Source organism: Scomber japonicus, chromosome 11 (assembly GCF_027409825.1).
Source record: "Scomber japonicus isolate fScoJap1 chromosome 11, fScoJap1.pri, whole genome shotgun sequence".
Lineage (NCBI taxonomy): Eukaryota > Metazoa > Chordata > Actinopteri > Scombriformes > Scombridae > Scomber > Scomber japonicus.
In genome coordinates this window covers 5,344,596-5,371,241 of record NC_070588.1, presented here as the reverse complement: position 1 = coordinate 5,371,241, position 26,646 = coordinate 5,344,596, and the positions used below count along the sequence as shown (strand labels likewise).

The window sequence follows — 26,646 nt, the reverse complement described above, 5'->3', positions numbered from 1 at the left end:
ATGTTTGGGGATACATGTGCAGGACCTGGCCATGCTGCATGGATTTAGAAAATCCTCAAGTGCTTTTTTATGTATGTAAGAAAAAATGACAGTAGTAGTAGTAGTAGTAGTAGTAGTAGTAAGTTTAGTAAGTACGAAACATGAAATTTCTTTGATGCTCAACTAGGGTAAACAGGAGTGATTTATGAATCCACAAGGCTTTAGAAGATGTCTGAATGTAGAGACATCTTCATATGTTTCCAGTTTGTTTATATCATTTTAAAGATACTATATCTGCAGTAATCTCTTGATATTCCATAACCTCAATGATAAAATACTTGTAAATTCACTTTTAATGAAGCTATATTAAATTTCCAGTCTCTATCTTTGTTTTAGTCTTATCCTCTTTGCAGCAGATATTTGTCCACTTGGCACAGATACAGCAACGCCTCTGCAATGTTTCCTTCACTCCGCTCCCCTCACTCTTCCTCCCACCACAGTTTCTCTTGCCTTGGCTCCTAGTGGCCCCTCGCACCATTCCTCTCCTCCTCCTCCTCCCTCTCTGATTCCCCCCTCCCTTCTCCCCTCTTCCCTCTTTTTCTCATCACCGTCCTCTGTTCCATCTCCCACATCCTCTTGGAGTCTTGTCTTGGTCTCATGGCCATGACTCATCGTCCCACATGGAAACATTTTCATTGTGGATGTGAAGGAGCTTTTACTGCTGTTAATGAAAATTTAAACAACACCCCCCCAAGTTGGAGCAAAACACGTGAGAAAAGGAAGTCTGCCTTTTTGCCTTTTATCCAAATATTGCTGCTTTTGATGAAAGCATTATAAACTTGTCTATGGTGCATTTTAGTGTCTGGTAATAGTGAGCAGTATGTTGCATGTCATTCACTTTGAGTTTACACAATCTGTCAGTAAAGGATGCCCCCTACTGGTTCATCCCTTGTCTTATGTAACCTCTTCATCTATCCAATGCATTCCCTGTTAGGTTAAACTTCTGCAGCTATCATGAGAATGCTGAATAGATTATATCCACCTGATTCAGACACTGCCAGAACTGCTGAGCTATGTCATCCAAATATGTAAAAGCATTTCCAGACTCAAGCTGCATTTAAAAAAAAAAAAAAGAATAAAGTATTGGATATGCAGTGTACACTACGTTGAAGCTGTGTTTGACTGACACATTATGAACAAATATAAAGCAGCCAAATGAATAGGTCTGTACTGCAACAAAGGTACTGCTAATATTAAAGGATATTCCATTTACTTAGAGGATAAAGCTAGTGATTTTGCTCATTTTGTCTTGAATCAATGAATTGATCTCACTATTAAAGTATTGTGTGTTTATTCAAAGCTTGATATATCGTACTTCTTTGTGTCAAGGAGCTGCATAGTTGTCCAAAGTGTATTAAAAACACGTCAGATGATGAGCCACACCGCTACACCAGGTGCATTATGAAATGTTTGGTCACGTTAGTTTGTTTTGAAACAGCTCATCACATCTGCTGTCTTTGAAGAGCAGTTCTGTGTACAGCAGAAGTGTGTGTGTGGGAACGCAGTCCTGTTTACAGTGCTTTGTGAGCTTGTTATGCTTCATATGGCAACTTCTTGAACACAACTTGAGTACAAAGTGACGCATTCGTGATACACAGAACAAGAGACTGAACCTCAGTAAACAAAATTGCAGTCCTTCATATGTGAAGTGGTGTCTGCTTTACATGGAACTACTTTCTGGAGACTGAAAACAAACATGATCATTGTTATTACTCATTGAACCCTATTTCTAAACAAAATAATATGATGGAAACTCTTTGTGGTGAAAGAGGTCATCCAGTTCAGTGCGTGGATTACTTTAAGCAGAACTGTGTTTGTATACCAACCCAGCGCTTTGCAGTCCTCTAGTACATAACGTCAGTGGCATGTGCTATGATGTGAGGCAGAGGTAACCTTTGACCCCTGGAAAAAATGACCTCACCAACAATAGCCCCTAGCTCTTTGTGAACATCTGTGCAAATGACACGAAGACACAATGACTTAGTTAAGCTCTCAAGAGTTTTTTCTCCCTCAAATAACATTGTTTTCTTCCCTGTTTCTATGAAAATCTGTTATCTGTCTGGAGACTATCGTAGACACAGAAAAAGAAGATTATACAAATAATCCAAAACAGTGATCTGAGCCACTTCAAAGCACACAGGCTAGACTACAAACACTTAAATGACAAAGACTTCTACAACGTGGAGGCCATTTATATGGAGCTATGATGAACTCAACAAAGGCATGACTGCGTTTAAGTCCTGAGAAACTATTTTTGTAACAACAGCTGTAATTTAATACAGAACACTTGTGTTGAACAGCACAAACTATTCTTGGCATCATATGGTCCTAAAAGCAGTAAATAAGTGACCGGTGAAACAAAAAAAAACAAAAAAACAGCCATTTCTACCACAGAAGTGTTGGTGATACAGCTCAGTTAATGTTACCATTTTTATAGCTGGACTCTATTTGAAGTCATGACCTTTAACTGTCGAAAAGAGCATGCAGTCACTTTGCTTTGAGGCTAAAATACAGATCAAGAATACACGAGTCCAATGGAAACCATCACCATGCTTTCTTCATTGAATCAGCATGTTCAGACCTTGCTGCTGGATCCACAGAGACTATTCTGGAAATATGACCTTGTGTCCTCACATCAAAGCACTTTCCCAGCTGTTTCACAACATTGCCTTTCACGGATTTAAGGTCTGAACCTGTAAAGCTGTGTTGGTTATCCACATGCATCAGGTTACTCAGCATTAAAGGCATAATAGGGTTTTAAGGAGCATCAAACCTGCACTGTAAAGAGTGATTTAGTATCCACATGTAGGATAATAACTCAGGTTTTTCAGATTAGCTCATTTCCCTTATAGATTGCTTCAAAGACAACCAGAGCTGTGTGCTGTGCAGAGCTTCTTCCTGGTTTGTTTAAAATCTGTCCCTGTAAGGGTTTACATAAAACTTGTGCAATTCACAGGACATCTGAAGTACTGAGGAAGCACTTTACTTGTCTCATTCAGCAACACAACACACACACACACACACACACACACACACACACACACACACACACACACACACACACACACACACACACACACACACACACACACAGGGAAGACAGGGCTGCAATGCAATGCACTGAGTAACCATTCAAAGCATCTAGGGTTCAGTTATGAAGGATGTAAAAATGCTTATTCATCAATATATAAGCAAATAAATACATAAATATATGACAAACTAAATACACAAAGACAAAAGAGATCATTAAATGCATAACTAGATAGTACTGACAGGCACAACACTCAGGTCACAAGAATAGGTGTCAATGAGCAGCAACAATGACCAAGGACATAAGAAGCAACTACAAAAAAAGAACATATAAAATAAAATAAAATATCAAACTGCAGCAGGTCAAACAATAATAGAAACATAAAATAAAACTATTAGATTGGTGATAAGTCTACTGCCAAATAAAAAGCCATCTAAATGTTGGGACACAAGTAAAGAAATGTATTTTATCTTTATATATCGCTAAATATATGTATTTAATAAATGAAGAACTGTTGATATACAAAAACAAATATTATTTCTACATCTCTATATTTATGATGTAGGTGGTATAAAACTCACTTGGGTGGTCACAGGAGTATAATCTGTTTGGCTCTTCTTTTTTAAAAACCCTTCATTTATTCGGTTGAGTTTATCTGAGATCAATGGTTTGGTTTTTCATAACATGCTGATCACATTCACAAAATTACATATTTATACCTGGAAGCTACCCAGTACCACCGCAATCTTGATCTGTTAAGAGTCCTCTTCAAAAGCACCTCAGTGGTGTGGTGGTAATGAAGGAGGGACTTTCCCCTACCCAGATTTATCCTACCAGTGTGGGGGGTTGGTTGAGCTGGCGACCCTCCAGTCACTCACTTGCTTCTCTAACATTTAGGCCACCTCTCACACCCCCTACCTTGCTCTATTAAATTTGCACTGGTAATAGTGTACGAAGCTTAGCTGACTAATTATTTACATCACATGCCAATTTAGCTCCTTAACTCCAAATCACACTCACACATCACCCATATCAAGTGGTGCCTATTTCAAAACTATATTTAAATTAGCGTATTTGGCACACAGTGAGTCAAAACCGTTTTACTCTTGATTTTTTTTACACCAGACACAAATTGAGTTTTTAAGTTTTGAACCCAGCGACCTGCACATTCAGCATAGCATTTCACCAGTCCCGTATTTGTGTTGGTGCATCATATATCACCCAGAACAGATTTAGTTCTGTTGTGACAGACTGCTCAAGGTTAGCAGGAGTGACCAGGGTCAGTTACCATCTCACACTCACATTGCTGACTGACTCTGGCACTCTGCGCTGTCATGAAGCCAAAGCTGGTTCCACACATGCCCAGACATGGGTTACAGTGAACACGTGTTTATATATATATGTACATAAATACACACTGTAATACATCTATAAATAGGAGAAAACCAATAAGGTGAAGAGAATACATGAAAATATTTGTGGGGATAAACAGAAAGCTGCAGTTCCTCAGGTTGTTTACTTAAATGGACTCAACAAGGCAACAAGAGAGCGCTAACACAGCAAATGTAAATAGTTTTAAGTGTTTGTCAAATATTTGCAGTGGTCCGTGTGTCATTTTTCACTACAAAGCAAACCATGTCAGGAAATAAATGAATTCCTGACTGCTACAAATATGGAAGGTATGACCTTAATGTGTGATTTCACACTAAATAACATCAAATATGTGCCACTTCCTTTTCATGTCAAGCTAGCAATAGATCAAATAACTACAAAGTCAATAAGTGTCTCAAATTCAGTTCCAAAACAGGATACAGATTGGGGTGAAAAAAAATAAAAAGTCACCACCAGATTTATTTTCTTGCACTGATGAACAGATGGCAGCCAGATTTATGCCTTTACAGGATGACATATCACTTTTCCTTGATGTTGTGTTGTCTGTGAGTCATACGGCTTCACTGGGTGATATTTTCCTTCACCCCAAAGGTAACGGCTAAGGTAGTCTACTAAGAAACGGCTCCAAAGACTAATAACAGTGATCAGGCTTTCAGTCTCCAGAGAGTAGTTCCTTGTAATGCAGATGCTGCTGAACATATGTAGGAATGTGGTTCTGTTTGTAGAGCTTCAGCTAGCTTGTTGTGCTATATAAATAATCAACCTCTTGACTTTGAGCTACAATGTACATTTCATAGAGAACATCAGTATTTGTCATTAAGAAAAATAGACATTTACCAGCCTTATCCTTTACCACTTTTACCTGTAAGAAGATCCCTCTTAAATTAAAGAAATAACAGAATACAAAAGTTAGAAACAGCAAAATATTTATTCACCAGTCAAAACATAAACTTCAAATACGAGGTCTGAGTACTGAACTCCCTACTAGAGCTGCAAGAGTAGTTGATTCATTATTTGTTGTTTGTTTCAGAAAGAAAATGCCACACACGTTTGATGGCTCCTCAAGTGTGATTATTTGCTTGTTTGTCCATATCATATCTGACAGTAAATTCAATATCTAAACATTTAAGTCAGACAAAACAAGCAAATTATTTACATCACTGTGGCTTCTGAGAAATTGTGACTGTCATTTCTTGCCACAATTGTTTTACATTTCGTGTACGATTTATTGAGAAAATAATCAGATAATAATCGTTAGTTGCAGCTCTACTCCACACAGTGATGCATGCATGCCAAGACTTCTGTTACTTGACAAAATTTGTTTCAGGGAACCCTTTAAGTGCTGAGACAGAATGGCCATTGTGTACCTACTGCTTTGTGTATTTATTCTGTTATGTTTAGCAATGAAAACATATTGACAGTGATGAGAATCATTTCCTGTGACACCTCCTCAGATCTGAATTTCTGCTTCAGGCAGGTTGCAAAGAACTGAAATATATATTTATATATAATACAACATTGTAGCCAATTGTCAAGATGCTATATTAGTCACTGAACATAAATAGGCAGGTCGTGGAGAAGAGCTTGCAACAATCCTACACGATGATGGGTGTGTTTTTGGTACATCTTTTTCAGGGAGTGGGACTTTGCAAGCTGTAGGAAGGAGGAAGAGTCTATACAAACTTGTGTTCTCCCCTCTGTACCAAGCAGGCGAAAAAGGGTGGCAGTGGTTGTGGCGGGTTATCAGTTCTCGAGGAAAGCCACGTAGTCAGTGAGTCTGGCCAACTGCTGCTCATTTGGAACCAATGAAACAGGGGGAGGATCTGTTGAGAGAGAGAGAGAGAGAGGGAGAGAGAAACGGTGAGGCGAGGGAAAAAAAAAGAGGAGAAGTTGAGTCAGAGGGGATTCCTCCTTGTGCCAAGTGCTATTGATCTTCTTACATCTCTCCTATTTTAACTCAGTGGCTAAAGGCCATGAGTTATAACTCACACACTCAGCGGGGCACAGGTTTCAAGTTAGCCACACTGTCAACATCTGCACATGAGCTCAACCTGTTTAACAACACTACCTGCAGAGTCTCTCCATGTGACTGTGACACATTTAGCCTGGAGATCATTAAAGAGTGCAATGCTCTGTTTCAGCAACACTTTTCATTCATCCAAACCAGAATCATTGTTCCTCACTCTATAATAGATATCACCAAACACTCTTAACTCCTAGTTTTGCTGTGCAGGGGGGGGCTCACATGTTTGGATTTATGTTGGTGGGTTAGCTGTGTTGTGTTGGACATGTGCGATGCAGATGCTTCAGCAGCAATGTCCGATGATTACAGAGAGAATAGACCGCAACCTCCTCCTCATATGTTTGCATGAATCAGGAGGTTTCTGTGACAAAATGGATCAATCAAGGATCCTCCACAGTGGACGACGTGATAATGTGATTAATATTTTGATGAAATAAGGGAGAAAAAGGGAGTGGAGCATAATCTTGGGGAAATATTAACCTTTTACAAGGGAAATTTATCGAATACAATTTCAGGAAAGTCTAGGACTATATCATCATTTTCTGTGGAATTAAAATGGCCCTAAATCCCACTCATTATTTTTATGAAACTAGTAAAACCTAGGCGGAGGAGTAGTAGGGAGATGGGTGCAGGCTTACTCGTGAAGAGAAAAACATTTGGGCACAGGACAGTGGGTTGATGATGGGTACAATTTAAAAAAAAGAAAGAGCAACACTGCCACCTACCTGGCTTCTTGGGCATCACCATCCTGGTAGCGGGGTCTGCCTGCCAGCCCTGGCTCACAACACCTTTGGGCAAACAGAGGCGGAGGAGGAGAACAAAGTCATATCAGTGGACTCTGATGTGAGACTGTTGAATGTATTAATGATAAGGTAATGGAAATAAATTGCAACACTCCCCAGTGGGAACACTGCTTGGCTACAGCTGCTATTATTACTTAGAAACACTTGTCTTTTGACCTCTTTATAAACAGTGACTGTGTTGACAAAAATTTCCTGTCAAGAGGTGTATAAATTCATGCTTACCCTTTACTGCCTCTTCCACAGAGTAGCCCACAAAGGCTGCAAAATCTTCTGCTGTGATGGAAGTATATGCCTGGGCCACTAGCGCGTACGCCCTTTGTCTTGTGCTCTCTGTGGAAGAAGCATGAACCACAGACATATCAATAGTACAGTAGGTAGTAGTTTAGTACATATGGAGTACATCAGTGCTGAAGCTGTATCTCAGGTCTATTTAAAGTAAACACAGACAACAACAACTTTCTGTCTACGCAGAAAAACACATTAGACAGACAACATGTCAGCAACAGCATGTTATGTTAATTCACTCAAGGTATTTTGTCATCATGTTTCTTGTAAACACAGCTGATAATTAGAAATAATGCTGGAGGTTGTATAATGCTGGAGGTTGATAACAATTAATCAAGAGTGACAGATAGGGTTATTGAAGCCAGGGGCTGTTTACAAAAAAAAGTGTTGTGTTGCGATCATTAGGCTCTAGGTGAGTACATTTTGGTAAAATATTGAGTGAATGCTATAAGTCTGCATGAAACATTTGTTTTTTCCTCACTCACTTAGCCTGTCCTGTTTCAAAATGTGTGTTTTAGGGTTTGGTTATATAGTAAGAGCTGCAAAAATGAGTTGATTCATTAGCAACCATTTTGATGATTGCTCAATTGTTTGGAGACATTTTAAGAAAAATAAGTATCCATATCCTCTGGTTCCAGCATCTGAAATGTAAATATTTTCTGGTTTCTTTAGTCTTCCACGACAATAAACTGAATATATTTGACCGTGGACTCTTGGTCTGGATCAAAGTAAAAGTTTGGGATGTCACTTTGGGGTCCTGAGAAACAAAGATACTTTATAGACCAAACGACTAATCGAGAATATGATCAACAGATTGATTGATAATGAAAATGACAGCCTTGCAGCCTTAGTCATGGTAATTCTGTGTGCTGGAGTTCATGGAGTCACTTTCTCTCACTCTAACCAAACGCAGGTCCCAAACAACTGACGCAAAGTAACAAAACTTTGTCTGGGATCTGAAATAAAATTAAGCGCATCGGAGCAAAAACTTTTCTGTTTTCTGCCTTTAATTGCTTTAACCATCTGGGTCGGTTTTATATTCGTCTGGGTCGGTTTGATTTGATTGTGATGACTGTGTGCGATGAACATGCGAGCTAAAAGAAAGTTTTCCATAATCAAGAATGATGATCAATTTATTATTTTGTTAAATGAAGCATGCTTTAGATGAATCATGGACATTAGATGCAGTACAATGCCTACACGTATTTCAGACCACAGAGGCCTTTATCAAAAGGCACTGGCTTAGACTTCCCAACTGTCAGACCTGCCCAATTTATCCCTCCCCCAGCCTGACATGGTGCTCTTATTTGTGAAGATAAGGTAAGAATGACAGGGCCTCACAACAGCATGGAACAACGTCCATCGGCATGCACTTTCTGCTGCTCCTGCAAGCTATCACGTAAATGACTCAGGGTTGTGGCCTTTCCGTATTTTACAGCCTAGCAACGGTTTATGTGTACCAACAGTCAGCCCCCAGTCCACTGCAATGACTAGCAGCAGTAACAATAACAAGAAGGATGAGAAAAGACAGCTGTGAGGTGAAGGCAGCAGATTTGTCAGGAGTGTTTTCCCATTCTGCAGTCCAACGGGCTTCCTGTTTTAATACTTGTCTAAAAAGTGGAAGAATTAATAATATGACCTTAGAGAAGTATGTCACAACAGAGTTTATACATCAATTGTGTCTGAAGGCATTCATATTTGTTCAGTTGGAGTTTTAATAAAAGTTATGGCTGTAAAATAACTTCTGAAGCCTTTATTTGGTGCACATGATTAATACAGACTATTTTAATACATTTGGATCCAATTATATTGTCATTGTGATCTCTCATTATTGAAGAATGAGATAAATAACCGAGGTGTTTTCCCCATCTCTAGTCAGTAGATCTCTTTCATTGCTTAAAACTGAATCATGTATCATATTTCGTAAAACAGCCTCTGTTGTTGGAACAAGTTTCTTGCACCTGATTGGCTGCATATCAGAAACTAAATGAGGCAGATGCTCCCCATGCAGCCAAACAGGTCATCTCAAGGGTTTTTTTTGTAACTCAGTCCGTCTACAGGCAGACATGTATTTTTACTGTTGCCTTTTGACCCTCGGGAGATGACTGGTGTGGCAACTGGACCAGCCTTTCTGACACGCCACAGTTGGGTTGGAGCTGCTGACCAAGACGCCTAAGTGGGAGGACGGGAGTTTTTATGGAGGAGAAACAGGACCTGGCTTGTCCTCCCTGACAGTCTATTCCAGGGCCGCTATCATTTCTCACCCTCTCACCTCTTAAAAATAGACCCCACTTTTCACCAGCAAAGGCAAAGCAGACAGGACATGGCAAGGGCTTTTATTTTTGAATACAGTCTATTGCCAAGTAAGAGCAGCAACAGGCTGAAGAGACATTTTGATGGGTGTGCTCCAAGAAAGATCTATACTACTATATATATATATATATTATACTGGGTTTGTTAAATTGTTCTTCCTCTATATACTTCTTGAATTTGATCTGAATATAAAACTCTTAAGTTTAGAATTGGGAATAAAACAAGTCCATAATTAATTTCATGCAGCTTTATTTCAGGTTCAATTGAAGATCAATTTGGTGATTACATGTAGGTCAACTTGGACAAAGTGAGAAAATGCAAAAGAACTACTTCCATAAGCTACATATGAATAAAACTGTGTTGACAATCTTAGACATTTTATTTACATTTATTTTACAGATCTATTTTTCTACTTAACACCAGCATTTAGCTGGTTCAGAAGTACAAAAGTATAAAACGTTCATTCAGGAAAGGTATGAATACGACATTGAAATTAAATATTGCACAGAAAGTAAGGGCAAGCTTGTCTAGCCCACATCCACCTTAACCTTATAGTTCTTTGACATCAAAATTCAAAGAGTCCCTGCCATACTTTTTCTTGTTAAAAAAAAATATTCAAATGCACGTATTACAGTAGTATCTACTAGACCATAACCACTACAATTTTCATTATTCTTCCTCCTCCTCTTCTTCTTCTTCTTCCTCCTCCTCTTCTTCCTCTTCCTCCTCCTCCTCTGCATCCTCAAATTCATCCTCATCACCCAATCCAAAGTCCATTTTTGCGAGGACTGCTTCAACATTCTCGGTTGACAAAGTGAAGTGGTCCATCTTCTCAAAGCCTGGCTCCGGTCTCTCTTCCCCCATTGCACATTTAGCTGCGTCTTTGGTCTGTGAGATGAGGCCCTTGGCGGTTAACAGAAACTCAGCAGCACCACCCTGCTCCAATGCTCTCACAGCAGAATCCGTCAGCTCAGAACTAGCTTGCAGGCGTTCGCCGTAACGTTGAGCCAGTGCTCGCAGAGCTGCCACCTTTTCATCTTGCTCTTTAGCGACCTGCTCTAGTAGTATGGTTTTGCGTTCTTCCAGGACAGCATATAATAGGTCAAAGCGTTCAGCTAGGCCTTGTTTAACACACTGAGCATTCTCCTGTACAGAACGGCAGGCTTCTTCCATCTGGTTGAGCAGAGCCTGCAAGCGCCCATTGCTGGCCACCAGGGAATCAATAGCATTACTCAGTTCGCCCTTCTGGGACTGGTAAACAGTTGCTAGAGGTGACACTTCACAGTCCTTGTGCTGCCCAAAAACTTTGCACATGGAGCAAGTGGGTACTTGGCAGGTAGTGCAATAGATGTTAATTCTCTCGTCTTCATGTTCTTGGCACATCGGTTCTTTAGAATCTTTAGGCTTCAGTGAGGTTTCTGTGCTTCCGCTGCCACTAACTTCTTGCTGCTGCTTATAGAGGTCGATGATATTTTCAACCAACAGGTTGCGCTGGAGCCCATGCACACCATGGCGGTCAAGCACGACCTCAAACCGGCACGTAGGACAGCGAAAGACACCACCAGAAAAGCGGTATGGGTTGCGTGAATCATAGAGGTCACTGGCACAACTACGGCACAAGTTGTGCTGGCAGGGTAGGATGACCACAGGTTTGGTGAACATTTCCAGGCAGATGGGGCAGCTCAGCTGCTTCTCAAGGCTGTCCATGGGGCTGGGGGGCCGAACCACGGATCCTGTCCTCTGGACGTCCATAATGGAAAAAGTCTCTGCCTGCAGCTAGACCAAAAAGTTTCCTAATTTCCACTGAGAGAGAAGTACAAGGTTACTCTCTCTGTCTGTTTCAACAAGTTATAAAAACGAAGGGCAGAGTCTGGCTCTTTAGTGTATGCTGCCGCCTGTGAAATGCCAATATCTATTCTGGTTGAGCGCTAGCAGCTCTGTCCTTTATACCAGCCCCTCACAGCTGGTGACACCCGATACTTTTGACCAACCAGAGCATGCATTCCTGCCTTCTTGCTGGCCAGGGATCTTTTCAGAGAATTGGCCCCCACCTCCCAAGTGCTGCATATGTCACATGTGCTAGTAGAACCGTGTCCCCTCCAAACAGACATGAGTTAGAATGAGTTGAGACAAACAGGGTCCATGTGACGGAGGAGCCCTACCTGTGACAACAAGTCCAATCCAATTGGTAAACAAGTCAGTGTTGACATCCTGTGACTTGGTTGTTTTGACCATTTTGTCACTTTTGATCAGCTGTCATTTGCTAAGTTTGCAATTTATATAGCAGTGTATACACACCACAGTAAACATGTCAAATATTATTCACACACTCATAACATAAATCACCCAAATTTATATTAATAAATTTGACATTTTGATGATCAATTACATCAATATAGTCAATTACTATATAAAATCATTATCAAGTAAAAATACCACATATTTGCTCATTAATGCTTGAGGAAGATTCAATTGTATTGTTTCTTTAACATATTTGGGGTTTCTGACTGTTTGATAATTTAAAATATTATACAGTTAGGATCACTTGGAGGCTTACTAATTTTATGAAGTAATATTAAGGGAAACCAATGGCAAAATCATGGTCTTAAGTTGGCTAATATAGCATAAACAAATAACAATTCACATGGTGATAAGAACATTATCATATTAATTATTGTTTATGGATGGATTTCCTACTTTATTCACTTTGAACCAATAAATTGTGTATTTACATTTGAATGATCTTATTTACTCACATTTATCACATCTAACAAGTAATTATCATCCCTGGTTATCTAAGAGTCTCATGACATACTGTATGTCAGCATTCATGCCAGATAAACACCGTAAACATGAGGGATAAGCTATTCTTAAACTCTTGCACAAGGGAACCAACACATGGCACAACTGTCCCAACAATCGTGACCATGACCGAAATTATTTCGCAAGGAATTTTTAAAAAACTGATTCTTTAGATGTGAGAATGAAAAAAAAAGGGTGACAACAAGAAACAGAAATATTTAGATATTCAGTTACATTACAATAGTCTAAGTACGTTTAAACTCATTATCTTCTCATTGTAATATCTCATTCAGCCTGTTGGGTTGTAACTACCAGAACTAGCATTCATGATACCAATAGGTCATATATTACTAGACATGATGTTGTAAACAGTCAAATTGGCTCCCTGTATTTTCCAACTGATTTCATTTGACCTCAGCTGGGTTGCATCATCACTAAAGCTGTGTACAACTGGTGCCCCCTGCTGATTGTCATTGTAAATCATGCAGGAGAAACGTAAATACTTAAGTCACATAAGCTTTTATTCATGAAACTGCGAATGAAATGAATTAAAAATACATCTAACATAACTTTGAAGTCATGGTAATGAAGTACAGTACCAATCAAAAATTTGGACACACTTACTCACTGAAGAGAATGTGACTTTTGACTGGTACTGTATATAATATTTAAATATCCCAAATAGGAATTTTCTCTACAATTTTCCTTTTTTTCCAGAGTAGGGAATAAAAATATAGAATATAAGATATAGAGTAATGAAAGAGAAGGGTCAGATAAGACATGATTTTTCTTGTTACCTCGAAGGGCCTCCATGACCGGAAGGATATTCTCTGACCACTGGTAAGCTGCGATGGTTGTGTAGATTCCTGGAAAGTCTCGCTGCCAAATGCGCTGGCCAACAGCCCAAACAGCTGGTAATTCAGGGTTTGCCTGCATATAACAAAAAGGAAAAGCACTTTAAAAATCTTTCCACATACTTTACTTGAGAAGGCAGCGACCCTCATACTGTACTGTAACAGAGGTCACATCCAAGTACTTGGATCATAGAAATTTTCCCAATTTTTACTCATATTTATATCATTGTAAAATACCAAATACCAAGTTCCAAGTGTTGTAATATTTAAGCAGGGTGATGATCATTATTTCCCAACTTTCAGCAAGGCATGTGACAAAGAGCAATGATCCAAATGGCACAAGATTAGGGCTGGGCGATTATGGCAAAAATCAAAATCACGATTAATTGAACTTTTAACCTCGATTACAATTAATGACCGATTATCTCCATCCTTGATGAACAATTATGTATTTTCACAGTTTCTTTAGTTTAGTATTTTACACTGCTGCCCTAACACATGAGAATCTTTAGGGAGTTAAAATAAAGATGTTTTAAGGTGTGACGCTGTGGTTAATGTCTAGTTTACTTAATTAGAACTATGTTAAGATCATGGTTTGGGTTAAAATGATCACTGGAGACAAGTTTTCAAATTCCTTAAAGATATGCAACCTTTGCTGTCATGGCAACAGTGAACACCACGATTAATTGACATGAGCAAGATTAAGAGCTCAGAGTTTCTAAATGTTGGTTTCGATTATTTTTTCGATTAATTGCCCAGCTCTACACAATATTATTCCATTTCTTATTCTACAGAAAGCCCACAAATGTATTTTCTCAATCACCTTCTTACTTCTTACTGGGACTCCTACATCAACACAAAACTTTCTGCCTAAGTATCTGTCCGAGATTTGTGTATGTGTCCTTGATTTTTGTCACTGGTGTGAAGTGGACGAGGCTCAGTTTGTGATACCATGCATCTAAATACCAGTCAGGATTTACAAATACTTGAATTAAGGCGTGATGACAGCTGCAGGGTTGTTTTCTCATGTTTGCAACAAGTTACACCTCTATTTCCAAATGTAAAAGATGGCAGTCTGCTAACTACATGGATAGGAAACAGATATAGGTCCAACTTATAACAACATGATGAAACAATATTTGTGAAAAATGCAACACCTTCAAATACACTGTGGAACATTTAGTGCTAAACATATATCTACCTCAGGAGTTGGCAAAGACCAAAAACAGAACTATAAGAGAGTTAATATTGGACTTCAGAGTCATGACCCCAAATTAATGTTAAGGTTTCTCGTAACTGCTGGATGTGGAAATAACCAAGCCCTGCCAAATCACCTTGAATGGCTGATTTTATTCAAGGAACAAACAGACACATAAAATCGTAAAAGCTGAAGATATGTCAATGTTATGTTCACATTTTGTTTTGCCGATCTCAAGCTAACAAAATAAGGTGAAAGTCATACATCCACATTTTCTTACTTCCCATTTGAATGTTGATGTGAACAGTATTTACAAGTCTGATCCTTCTAAATATGGTGGCCTCCACATCGCTCCAAGGCAGCATGAGTAGACCTATTAAATGTATCATATTCAGACAGATGTGAGGTTTAAGTTTAACTCGCTTACCGTTTTTATTGCTTGGGGAATCCGCTTCCATAGATACCTGGCATTGTTCCTGTTGGATCCAAATGAACACAAGTCAAGCAATACACAGAATAAAGTTACAAGCACAGGCAGCAATAAATAAATAAATGGGTGAGCCGTGGATGTTTTGTTTCAAATTCATACTGTTAAATGTTTGTTTTTATGTAAAGCATATTGAGTTACCCCTGTGTATGAAATGCACTATATAAATAAAGCTGCCTTGCTTTGCCTTGCCGTGATAAACCTGACAAGACTACAGCTACTTTTATTAGCACACATACCTACACATACATTTAATGCAAGCCATTCAATTCTTAACCAAATGTGTTATTTGTACAGCCATCCATTTAAATCTAATTAATCCTGCTGAGTGCTCTAAATCAAGTGATAACTGTTCTTGCCACTCACAAGATGCCACGTCATTTCATTTCTAAGAGGGTACTGATGGGTTATGGCTTTGTGTTTGTTGCTTATAGGGATGTAACATATGTATGAATATTTTTCCCAACCTTTCATTAGAGGATGTTCGATAAACAACTTCTTCGGTTTGGTACGCTCTGTGACCCAAAAGATTATTGTCAAAATAGTTTTATACTTCACTTACTCTGATGTACTAAACAATAATAATGATAGTGACAATCAATGCCCAAACTTTTGCTGCTATAGTGCACATATGTCACAAGACATAGGCTACAAAAAGTCATAGAATATGTCTTTGGCAAGCCCACATCCCCTTATAAAAAAAACAGAGTAGAGAAAAGCATGTCAGCTACTTAAAACTGAAACAGAGTTGACTTACATGTCATTATGTAGTAAATAGAGCGCCAGCAACTGAGTGTAGACTTGAGGTGTCGCGATGCCCCCTGGAGCCTGTTAAATATAAATGCAGGTCTGATATTAAAGCTTGCTGCTAAACATAAGCAGAGAACCAATTCATATTTACTTTCCTGAAAACTATCAAACTGTATTTAAGATCGGTTGTGGAAGAAGTACTCAGAACCTTTTCTTAAGTAAAAGTACCAACAAAGCAATGTCAAAATACTATAGTTAAGTCCTGCATGTAAAATCCTATTAGTCTAATGTAATGTAAATGTATGACTGATGTAGTATGCAGTATTACAGTACAAGTACTGCAGTATTATGAGTGATGTAGTATGCAGTATTACAGTACAAGTACTGCAGTATTATGACTGATGTAGTATGCAGTATTACAGTACAAGTACTGCAGTATTATGACTGATGTAGTATACAGTATTACAGTACAAGTACTGCAGTATTATGACTGATGTAGTATGCAGTATTACAGTACAAGTACTGCAGTATTATGAGTGATGTAGTATGCAGTATTACAGTAAAAGTAGTGATATATTATTATATATGACATCATTAGATTATTAATAGTGAAGCATCAGTGTTACAGTTAGCTAGTTTACACTACTTTATATACAGTTAGCTAGTTTAGTCCAGTGGTTCCCAACCTAGGGGTGGGGCCCCTCCAAAGGGCCAGCAGATAAATGTGAGGGCTGATGAGATGATTAATGGGAGAGGAAAGAAGAAAAAACTAAGTTCTGATACACAAATGTGTTTTCAGTTGTTTGACTTTTTCTCTAATCTTTGATTTTTGCTGAAATATTGGATCATTTGAACATTTATTGAAATGAAACCATGTGAGAAGTTTAGAGGGTAAAATCACTATTTGGTGGAGCTGTTAACAACTCATAGACATCTGAAATGTGACTCTGACTACACACTGGTTTCATCTTTAACTATGTGTTGTATTTTAAAAGCTTGTTATATTATCCATTGTGTCAAATCTTCATCTGAAAAGTAACTTAAATAAATGTAGTGGAGTAGAAAGTACAATATTTCCTTCTGAAATGTAGAAAGTAGTAGCACCAAATTTAAAGTGTAAGTACCTTAACACTGCACTTCAGTTTCTTTCTACCACCACTAACAGTACAGCACAGACAGTATAACATTATAGAGAAATCTGACGGCTGTAAAATGACTCTGAAGACAATTATCATACAAAGTTTGGCAACTATCCAAAGCGTCAGTTCTCAGGAAAGTCTTATCAATACATTGATCCAACAGCAGGAGAGTCTGTTGTGGTGTTCAAACTTCACTTTACTTTATATGAGTAAACTACTTTCCATATAATTAATAGTAATGCTAAAATAATCAATTAGTTTATTTATTGAGTGGAAATTAATTACCAACTATGCTGATAATCAACAGTATAGTCATTTAACAAGATGACAACAGCTGTGATGAGTTGCTGCTTTTTTTTTTTTTTTTTTTTTTTTAACTTTTTGTTGTTCAATAAGAGCAGTTTAAATGCATCACTTTTTGTCATTTTATTATTACTTATTATCTGAGATGATGTGGAGTGGGTTTTACACCACTGATAAAGACTATAAAAGCTTCATTATTAGTTAGCTTTAGCTATCATCGTTAGCTAACGTATGTAGGAAAACAAATGGTCAGTCCTAACAGTAACACTTTACTTTATATGAATCAACTACTTTCCCTATAACTAATAATAGTAATGCTAAAATAATCAGTAAGTTTATTAATTGAGTGGAAATTAATCAATTAACAAGAAATATACCACAACATTGTACTTAAGTTCAGTATTTGACTAAATGTACTTAGTTATTTTACAGCACTGATAAAGACTATAAAAGCTTCAGACTGACCACATCCAGCACAGCAGTCCTGCCAGTCCTGAAAGCAAATGGTCAGTCCTAACACTAACACAGTAAGGCTAAACTAGCACTTACTTTTAACATTATTATGAGACACTAAATTAAAACAATACAATAGCTGAAACTCTGGTTGTGTTTACCAATATAACGAAGAGCTCTCTGGCTAAGCTAACAGCTACCTGCTAACACAAGAAATGAGAGCAAACAAAAAGCGGTAAATCTGCCATTACAGAAGTATGACTGGCTTATAATAACACACTTGTAGCGTTAAGTTAAAAGGGTAATATAACAGTGTTTGTAAGTAAACGTAAGAGTTGTGCAAACAGGCTTTAATCCATATTATTCACGTTAGCCTGAGTTAGCAGCGAGCTAACTGGGTTTCACATTCTTACATCATTATTATTATTATTAAACGCTCTACACAGGACAGTTTTAATTACTGGCACATAAAATAGATAATTCCGTGCTTCAGTGCTTACCTCGAGCTCTTGGGCTTCACACTGCTCCAATAATTTATCAAAATTTTCCTCCATAATCACAGCAGCAGGCATGATGATGCCTAGCTGACCCGACTTCTTCTCCTGCTGTGTGGCTGCAGTAGATTAGAGGTGCGTCGGTGGTGCTGCTGCCCCCAGGCGGACAAAAGCATGAAGTACAGAATCTAAATCGCATACTACACCACCTCCCAACAATTCAAGATTCACTCATAACACGATGCAATACACAATATAATAAAATTAACTAACATATTATGGAATTGAATGAATTAAGGAGGCGTTTTTTAAAATCACAACTCACTTCTACAGATTAGCTTTTATGTGATGTCGTTTGTTCGTTTGTCTGGTTGTTTATTCCTGCTGTCTTTTATTTCATTTCATTTTCTATCATATTTACTGTATTGCTTTTGCTTTGTCAGTCAAAACACTCTGTAAACTTTGTTTTTAAAGGTGCTATAAAGTTATTATTATTATATTATGATTATGATGATGATGATGATGATGATTATTATTGTTATTATTATTATTATTATTATCATTATTATTATTATCATCATACAGACTTGACCTAGTAGACAGGACTACTGTTCTTGGGCCCCTCAAAGAAAACTTTAAAACAATTGCAGCTCATCCAGAGTGCTGCAGGAAGGGTGCTTACCAGAATAAAAAAAAGGTGAACCCATTGCATCTAGTTTTTCAACCCTGCATTAGAATCAATTTTAATAATCTTTTACTTGTTTTTAAATCAGACAACAGAAGATTCAAACTATTACACCAAAAAATGTTAAAATCTCAATCATGGTCTGTAACACAGTTGTTTGGACATGAGTGGATACCTCCACACTTTTCAGACAAAAGCAGCATCAGAATAGAAAAGAAAAATGTCATCACCCTGTATGCACTATTGTGCTCGTGACACAATTGACAGTCTATTTGCTACAACTCAAAATTACAAAAGTTAGGGCTTTTTTCACAATAGACATTTTAACTTGTCACAGTAGACAAAGCACAGGGGGTTACTAAGAACATTAACAGTGGTGCTATCCAAAACCATTACAGTGATCCAGCATGGAAAACACCAGAACCAAGAAATTCAAGCAGCTAAATGTAATTCAACAATCATTAGGTTGAGTTATTTAAATTTAATTATTATAAACTTGCTTTTCCAACAGAGAATGCGTTCTGTGAACAAAGGAGGAGAATTCCAAAGACCTCTAATCATTATGGCATTACAATACTGAACTATATCCAGCTAATAAATAAATGTGTTGGCCTGTACTTAACTGTGGTCAGAGTACAGTAGCAGTTTGGAGATATGGTCACCACCATTTTTAACACTGGGTAAATACATTAAGAGTTTACGATGGTGTGAAAATGGAATGGTACATAGAAGTAGAATATATAATAAAATGCAGTGTATTGCTATAGCAAGATTAATTTAGAATAACCAGACACCAAATAAAGGAGTCTTTTCATCTGACGTCATTTTTAACCTAAAACTGAAACTTTATTACTTTTGAAAAACAGTCATCAGACTTATTATGACACTTTTTCATATTTTTTGTCATTAATTTGTCATTTACATTAATTGTATTTTGCAATATTTGCTTGTTATTGTCTTTGCACTATGTCAGGCCAAAGCAAATTCCTTGTATAGGAAAACTTACTTGGCAATAAACATGTTTCTGTTTCTGATTCTGAATTTCCAAGTTCACCTCTCAAAACGTTTTGACACAACTTTCAGAGAAACCTCCAACTTTAGATTTTTTCTTTAATTGTCATTTCTATCCAGGAATTCAAATGTTCTTTTCTTTAGTGAATTGTTTTTTCATTAAATACAACAGTAGATATAACTCCACAGATCTGACAGACTGTCTTTCGCCTAAAAGTGAGTTGTCAGCTGTCTGCCAATGCTTGGGATCTCTGTATTTTTATCCTTTTTCATCTCAGCATTTTCTTTGATGCTGTCGACTGAATAAAATGTTCTCCTCCACTTCCAAAAATGTGTTGGCACTAAGAACTTTTTCTGTGCCTCCACTAACTTGATGTGGTTGTGGAGAATCATTTGTATTCTCAAACTGTCTTCAGCAGCATTAGTGGCAATTCTGTATTTCCTTCATACACTTTCATCATTGTAATGACAGTAAATGTTTTATTTTGCTTTTCAAATTTTATAGTCTGCTATAGCCTCACTTCAAACATATTCCAAATAATGTGGCACCTTCTTTTAAATTCACATTCCTTTTATGAGGCTCACATTGAGAGATTTTTACCACCCTGTTTCTCACAAGTGACAACCAAAAGGTTTTAATCTTTTGCTAAATTATTGCATACAGTCAGTCGGGCCTGCATGTTGCAAGAATTGTCCACAAGAAACACACTTAGAAATGCAAGCTTATCATACAGGACAGAAACGATAGCTTCCCAACAGTCAGTGTAAAGTAGATATTAAATTATTGTCAGTGTGCCAATTAAAATGACATTCTTTACATTGAACTTTTGCTTAACTGTACTTTTTTCTTAGAAATGTTACTGCCTGTTACCACAGACCTGCTGGCCAAATGTCAGAATGCTGATGAACATGAACTCATGGATAAAATCTCTATCCATGTAGTTATAGGATATAAGTGGTTTGATCATTCCCAAAAATTCTTGTCTTAACAGCATATTTTCATCTGGATTTGGCAGGTCACCAGCTGCCATCAATCATGATATGTATACCTGCTTCTGCCTTCATCTTATCGCCAGATCATAGACTCTTAATACAGTCAGTCTTTTAGCTCTTGTTGACTTTTTTACTGATCTGCCAGTAATCTACCTTTTTAAGACCTGCTTGGCATGACATAACTTTAATCAACATAATGTTTTGTTTCTAGTTTGATAACCAATAGAGGCATAGGTATGTGAATAATAACCTTATGTAGTAAGGGCACAGGTTTGGAGAAGGGTTTAAATACTCTTGTCGTGAAGTACTGACAAGTTGAATGGCAATGCTATATATATATGTATATGTATATATAATGCTTATACTGTAACTCTGTTCTCCTCAATTGAGCTCCTGACATCCCAGTCTTCTGACAAGTTCTTCACTTTAAGTTAACAAGCTCCAGAATTTCTTTGACAGTACTTATCACATTCAGAGACATCGAAACCTTTTATGTTGCATACAGACAAAAAGCCTACAATTCTTATGAGTGATTCTATGTTTCTTCTAAAGCTTTCTCAAAGCATGTGCTATTTTCTAAGCCAAAAATATACTGCTGAAATTCCTAAACATATTTTCAGGCAAATTTCAGAGTTGCATGATATAAAATGTGGGACACAGATTTATAAGAATCAGAGCTCCAACATGACAAGTCCAGATGTGTGCCTGCAGATATAGTCTGCTGGTAAGATTACCAAACGTTCAGTCTCCATCCCTGCTGTGGAAAGCAACATGGGCCCTTTAACTCTAAGCACAAGTCCTCTCAAATCCTTTCTGCACTTGAAAGGGAGTCAATCCACATGAAATGCTCCCTGTTGGCTACTGGAGGGCTTTTTCTAGGATATAATGAAGCCTTTGCACAACTTTCAAAACCGTCCTTAAACACAGCAATATTCAGAAGAATCTAAGGTTGCCAGATTTATAGACATCTTTGCGAATTGCTGATCATGTGAACCCAAGATTGTGTGATAAATCCTTTTTGTATAATTAAAATAATGTATCTGATGAATCATGATTTCCATTTCTTAAAAAATGTATGTACACTGGCACCCCATGAAGGTGGCATACATAATCTGCAAAGATTCTGCATTAACAAAAGTCACCACTTGCTGGCAGCATTGCACAGTTTTACAATTTTAATTTAAAGGCTACAGAGCACTCTCACATCCTCCCTGTGCTCGAGAACTACTAGTCTGTCAAATTTCTGATAATGATGATAATACATTTAATTTGTAGAGTGCTTTTCAAGGTACTCAGAGAGGCTTTACTCAACAAGTTAAAGTCTCTCTCCAGTTATGTATTTTCTTCTCAATCCCTCAGTTGGATGTTTGAGCTGCACTGTGCAGATTGATGTATGTGCAGACTTTGTTTTCACACATATCTGCTGAAGGAAGAAAGTTTCTCTGTACTTATTGGAGTTCTGAGTTTAAGGGGTTGGCCTATAAGAAGGATCTGTGACATCACAATTTATTTGGAGGGTATTTATGATAAAAAGTCCTCAATAAACCTGAAGTTGTATCAGTAGTTAAAATTTTGAAATAACAAAACACAATATGTGCATATTCAGAAGTTCTGAATTTTTCAGTGAGGTAGAAGGAGTACATGCAATTAAGGATTTAAAGGACCAGTGTGTAGCATTCAGTGGCATCTAGTGGTCAGACTGCAGATTGCAATCAAATGAATAGCCCTGCCTTTCCCTACCCTTCCAGGCATGTGGGAGAAAAAAAAAGTTATTAGACATCACATCCGACTAATATTATTCTTCCAAGTAGACTTTAAAACATTTGTGGAGGGGATCTTTAGAGCAGATCATCAACTAAAAAAAACAAACTAAGGTGGCATAGATAGTACATTAATCACACATTAAAAACAGGTTTAAAAAGATGAGTTTTGAGGAGCTGAATGGATGTGTGTTGAGGAGAAATTTACAGAACGAGGGGACGACTATGGAGTAAGTCCTGCTATTCCTGGTTCGATGCTTGGTCCTTTAGACAGCGTGGTGGTGTCAGAGAAAAGAGGCTTGTGGCGGAGATGGTCGGTGAGGTAGGAGGGGGTCTGGTCATGTAGAGCTTTGCAAGTAAAGAGAAGGATCTTTGAATGAACAGGGGAGTCAATGGAGAACAGGGATGACATGGGAATGAGTTTGCAGGTGAGCAGCAGAGCTCTGGATGTACTGGAGTTTATTAAGGACTTTGGATGATGTACCATAAAGACTGTTATTGCACCAGTTGAGGATGTGATGAAAGCATGGATCAAAGTTTCAGCAGCAGAAAGGGAAAGTGATGGGCGGAGATGAGCTATATCAGGAAAAATCCCTTGAGATGTATCATCTCATTTTCTAGGAGGATTCCACAACATAAATTCACAAAAGGCCAGATGAAGTATGAAGGATTCAGGTCTAAATACTGTATATATTTCTTGTCTGCTGCCATATTATGAACTGTCCAGAACTCTCAGGTCATCTAGGACGGTTCTGCTTACTGTCTTCAGGCTAAAAAAGGTTTCTGTTGCATCTCACTTGTATTAAATCAAATTTGGGGCTTTTTTCATATCTTGGCTTGCACAGGGATTTGTTATTTTCTCATTCTTTCTGTTTTATTCAATTTTAGCTTAAAATCCTGTCTTTGCCATGCCTTTTTGAAGTCTTGTGTAAAGCATCTTGAATTACCTTGTTGTGAAGGTGACATGAACTTGCTATAAAGCTACTAATGCTTATGTTTTGTTATGTTCACGATAAAGTTGTTCAATTCTACATTTTCTTATCTACTGTTTTATAATCTACTGCAAAGATAAACCCTGCATCTCATACCCGAACTGAAAAAACAACGATAATTTTCTTAGATGAGAACCATTATCAAAGATATTAGACCTTGATACTCTTGTTACATCCTCAATAATTCAAGTATTTTGAGAGCATATCCCCAGCTATTATAAAAGCTAATGGAGAGGATCTGAGGAATGAATTAAACATTTGAAGTATGGCTTTTTAAACAGTAAGCCAGTCGTGAGCAAGACCACACACTGGATTGGGGGAATTAGGGATCCTTGGATGTTCTTCACTTCTCATTTATTCGTGCATGTTTATTCTCTAAACCAAATGGAATTTAAATTTAACTGTGTGAGATTAATAAAGCCTGCTGGGTGAAAGGAAGGTAGCATCATGCAATGCATATAAACACAGACTACACAGACCTTATTTACAAAATATGAGGTTGTTTTTCCCACAAGTTAATTGGAACCACCAATCAAATAATGAGATGTAGAGAGCAGTCACCAGTAACAGTTTTTTAGCGAACGGAGAGGAAAAACCTTGCCCATAGTATCTAATAGGCTGAGGTAATACTGTGATTTTCCTGAGAAAAGACACTACCAAAAACAAAACAAAAAATAGCACTAACATGAACCCTTTTTACCTGTACCTTTGAAAAATGTTTTATTTATACTGTATATAAATCAAAGAAAGTGTTGCTTTGATGCTCGCATTGTAAACAGAGTTTAGTGACACTGTTTGCATGAGTCTTTGGAAGAAAAGATGCCACGGGAGACATTGCCGGGTGGGTAAATAAAGTAAATTGAGTTGTCACATTTTTTCACATAACAGGAGCTTTAACCTCAAGATTTAACGCATTATAAAAGTTCTCGAAACTTACTCATAGTTTATGTTTTATTTTCAATTTCAGATTATGGTTATCTGCTTTTTTCCCTCAGTTAGACATGAACATCATCTCCTTACCACCAAATATTGCACATAATGTTTAAATATTTGTAAACTAGAGTGAAAGGAGTGATTTATTTCATACTTTTCAGGTATACATCACTCATTTCCCACTGATTTCAAGGATCGTTTTGACATAAGTAAAATTTGATTTTAGGATGTTGTTTCTATGGTTTGAGGAATGGGTGAAATATTATTATATGTTTATCTGTAACATTAATGCTATCTATTGTCATTGTCAAGCTCTTTGGCCACAACAAAATAGAAGACAAACCATGACAAAGTTTTAACATAAAAACCATATTAAATAAATGAACATGCCAATTATAGATTAATAACATTTTGGGGTGTGTGTCTCAGTATGTGTAAGTGTACATGAGTAATGAATGTGTCTGTGTATTTTGTAAGGTGTGAAACAAGGCATAAGGATAAATGCAGGGCAGAATAACTGAACCAAATCTAAAAGAGGTGCATGTAGAGAAAAGGTAAGCGAGGGCAGTCTCAGCAGTAGCAGCATGGCAGGGAGAGTGAGATAGACCCAACTACCTGCTGCAACCAGACTTAAATAACCTGCAAACACTGTGGGCCCTGAGGCATTTCAAGTTACACTAACGATCACCTGCAGGACAAGTAGAGAGGCAGGTTAATATTGGATCAAACCCCAAGATGACACTAGGGGTCATCACACTATACAGGTGATGCTTCATCTGTTGAACACTGCTCTGTTCTCTTATCACAGAGCCTCTATAATTCATGTCTGATTGAGCTACTAGAACTTTTTTTGTTTGCAGTTTCAACTTCTCAACTTCCTTCACACTTATTCTGAATAACATCTTACCACACAGCTGGACTGTAATGGTGGACAAAATAATTAAAATAAACTTCACTGACAAGTTAATTCACTTACATTTATGTTATTCTAAGATTTAAAAAAAAGAAAAGATAGTTGCGTTGTAGAGTCCATGAGGATTGGAAAAGTCATCTTTGTTTCTGTTCATAGTCTACTCTTTAGTACACAAACATATAAGTGCAAATAAACAAAACATCCTGCTTTCCCACAGTTATTGTTCACAGGAAACAGTAGCAGATTTTGGCAAGAATTATCAGGAAAGGTCTAATTCTAAGTTCACATTACAGGCCTTAATGCTCAGTTATCATTTTTTAGTCAGATTCAATCTTTTGGTGTTGTTGGATCACATTCATGTTTGTAAGTGACATGTATCCATCTCTGGTGTGAATACTGTTGAGGTCCTATAGTGCCACACAAGCACAGATTGAACTGAAATGTGATAGATTAGCATTTGGTTACAATAACATCCTTCCATTTTGGCTTGAATAGCAAAATTTAAGACAAATTTAAAACTTCCATGTCTCTCCATTGACCCCCGTTGCTGTTTTTGCTCTCTTCCATGTTTATTTTTACTGGGCTGCGAGGTGCCAGGAATTATCGTCAGAGAAGTGAGATGTTAGAAAAACCCACATGGACTCTGATCTAACCATTCTGACAGTGGTTGAATAGTCAGAGATCAGATATGAATCAGATCTCGGACCACCTGCTTTGGATGTTGTCACTCGACTGAATGCCTGTTATCAGCCTCATAGTTCTGGGTTAGTAAGGGCCTGCTGCACCTGCTAGTAGGTTGAGAAGGGTGTTATCATCTATTCACATGGTTGATCACTGCTACGAATACGAATGGACTCCAGATCCAGTCCAACAGGAATCTAACTACCCACTTAATGTGAAGTCTGGTGAATAACGTAGTATTTTCAGGTAAGATGATTACCATTATATGTAAGCCATACAGATGGGAAAAATGTTTTGTTCACACTTCTGAGA

At 37.6% G+C, this 26,646-nt stretch overlaps 2 protein-coding genes across 3 annotated transcripts; both read right to left on the bottom strand.

Moving 5' to 3' along the window:
• Positions 1-5,377: 5,377 nt before the first annotated feature.
• On the bottom strand, positions 5,378-18,466 carry cops8 (COP9 signalosome subunit 8). Of its 2 annotated transcripts, XM_053328196.1 has the most exons (8): positions 18,373-18,466; positions 15,985-16,055; positions 15,695-15,742; positions 15,168-15,216; positions 13,486-13,618; positions 7,511-7,618; positions 7,211-7,273; positions 5,378-6,285 (listed from the first exon to the last, which is right to left on the bottom strand). In XM_053328196.1, exons 1-8 carry the CDS (start codon positions 18,442-18,444, stop codon positions 6,206-6,208), a joined length of 624 nt encoding a protein of 207 aa, XP_053184171.1. In that variant the 5' UTR covers positions 18,445-18,466; the 3' UTR covers positions 5,378-6,205. The 2 variants fall into 2 exon arrangements, with proteins under 2 accessions (XP_053184171.1, XP_053184172.1); XM_053328197.1 differs by lacking the exon at positions 15,695-15,742.
• Positions 9,719-11,888, bottom strand: trim63b (tripartite motif containing 63b). Its single transcript, XM_053328193.1, has one exon. It carries the CDS (start codon positions 11,636-11,638, stop codon positions 10,556-10,558), a length of 1,083 nt encoding a protein of 360 aa, XP_053184168.1. The 5' UTR covers positions 11,639-11,888; the 3' UTR covers positions 9,719-10,555.
• Positions 18,467-26,646: the final 8,180 nt, after the last annotated feature.

Excerpts from the sequence above, each read along its gene's own strand:
- trim63b (XM_053328193.1), bottom strand. The coding sequence starts at position 11,638 with ATGGACGTCCAGAGGACAGGATCCGTGGTTCGGCCCCCCAGCCCCATG.
- cops8 (XM_053328196.1), bottom strand. The coding sequence starts at position 18,444 with ATGCCTGCTGCTGTGATTATGGAGGAAAATTTTGATAAATTATTGGAG. Across the intron at positions 16,056-18,372 it reads GTGAAGCCCAAGAGCTCGAG|GCTCCAGGGGGCATCGCGAC; the intron begins GTAAGCACTGAA and ends TATATTTAACAG. Across the intron at positions 6,286-7,210 it reads GGTGATGCCCAAGAAGCCAG|ATCCTCCCCCTGTTTCATTG; the intron begins GTAGGTGGCAGT and ends CTCTCTCAACAG.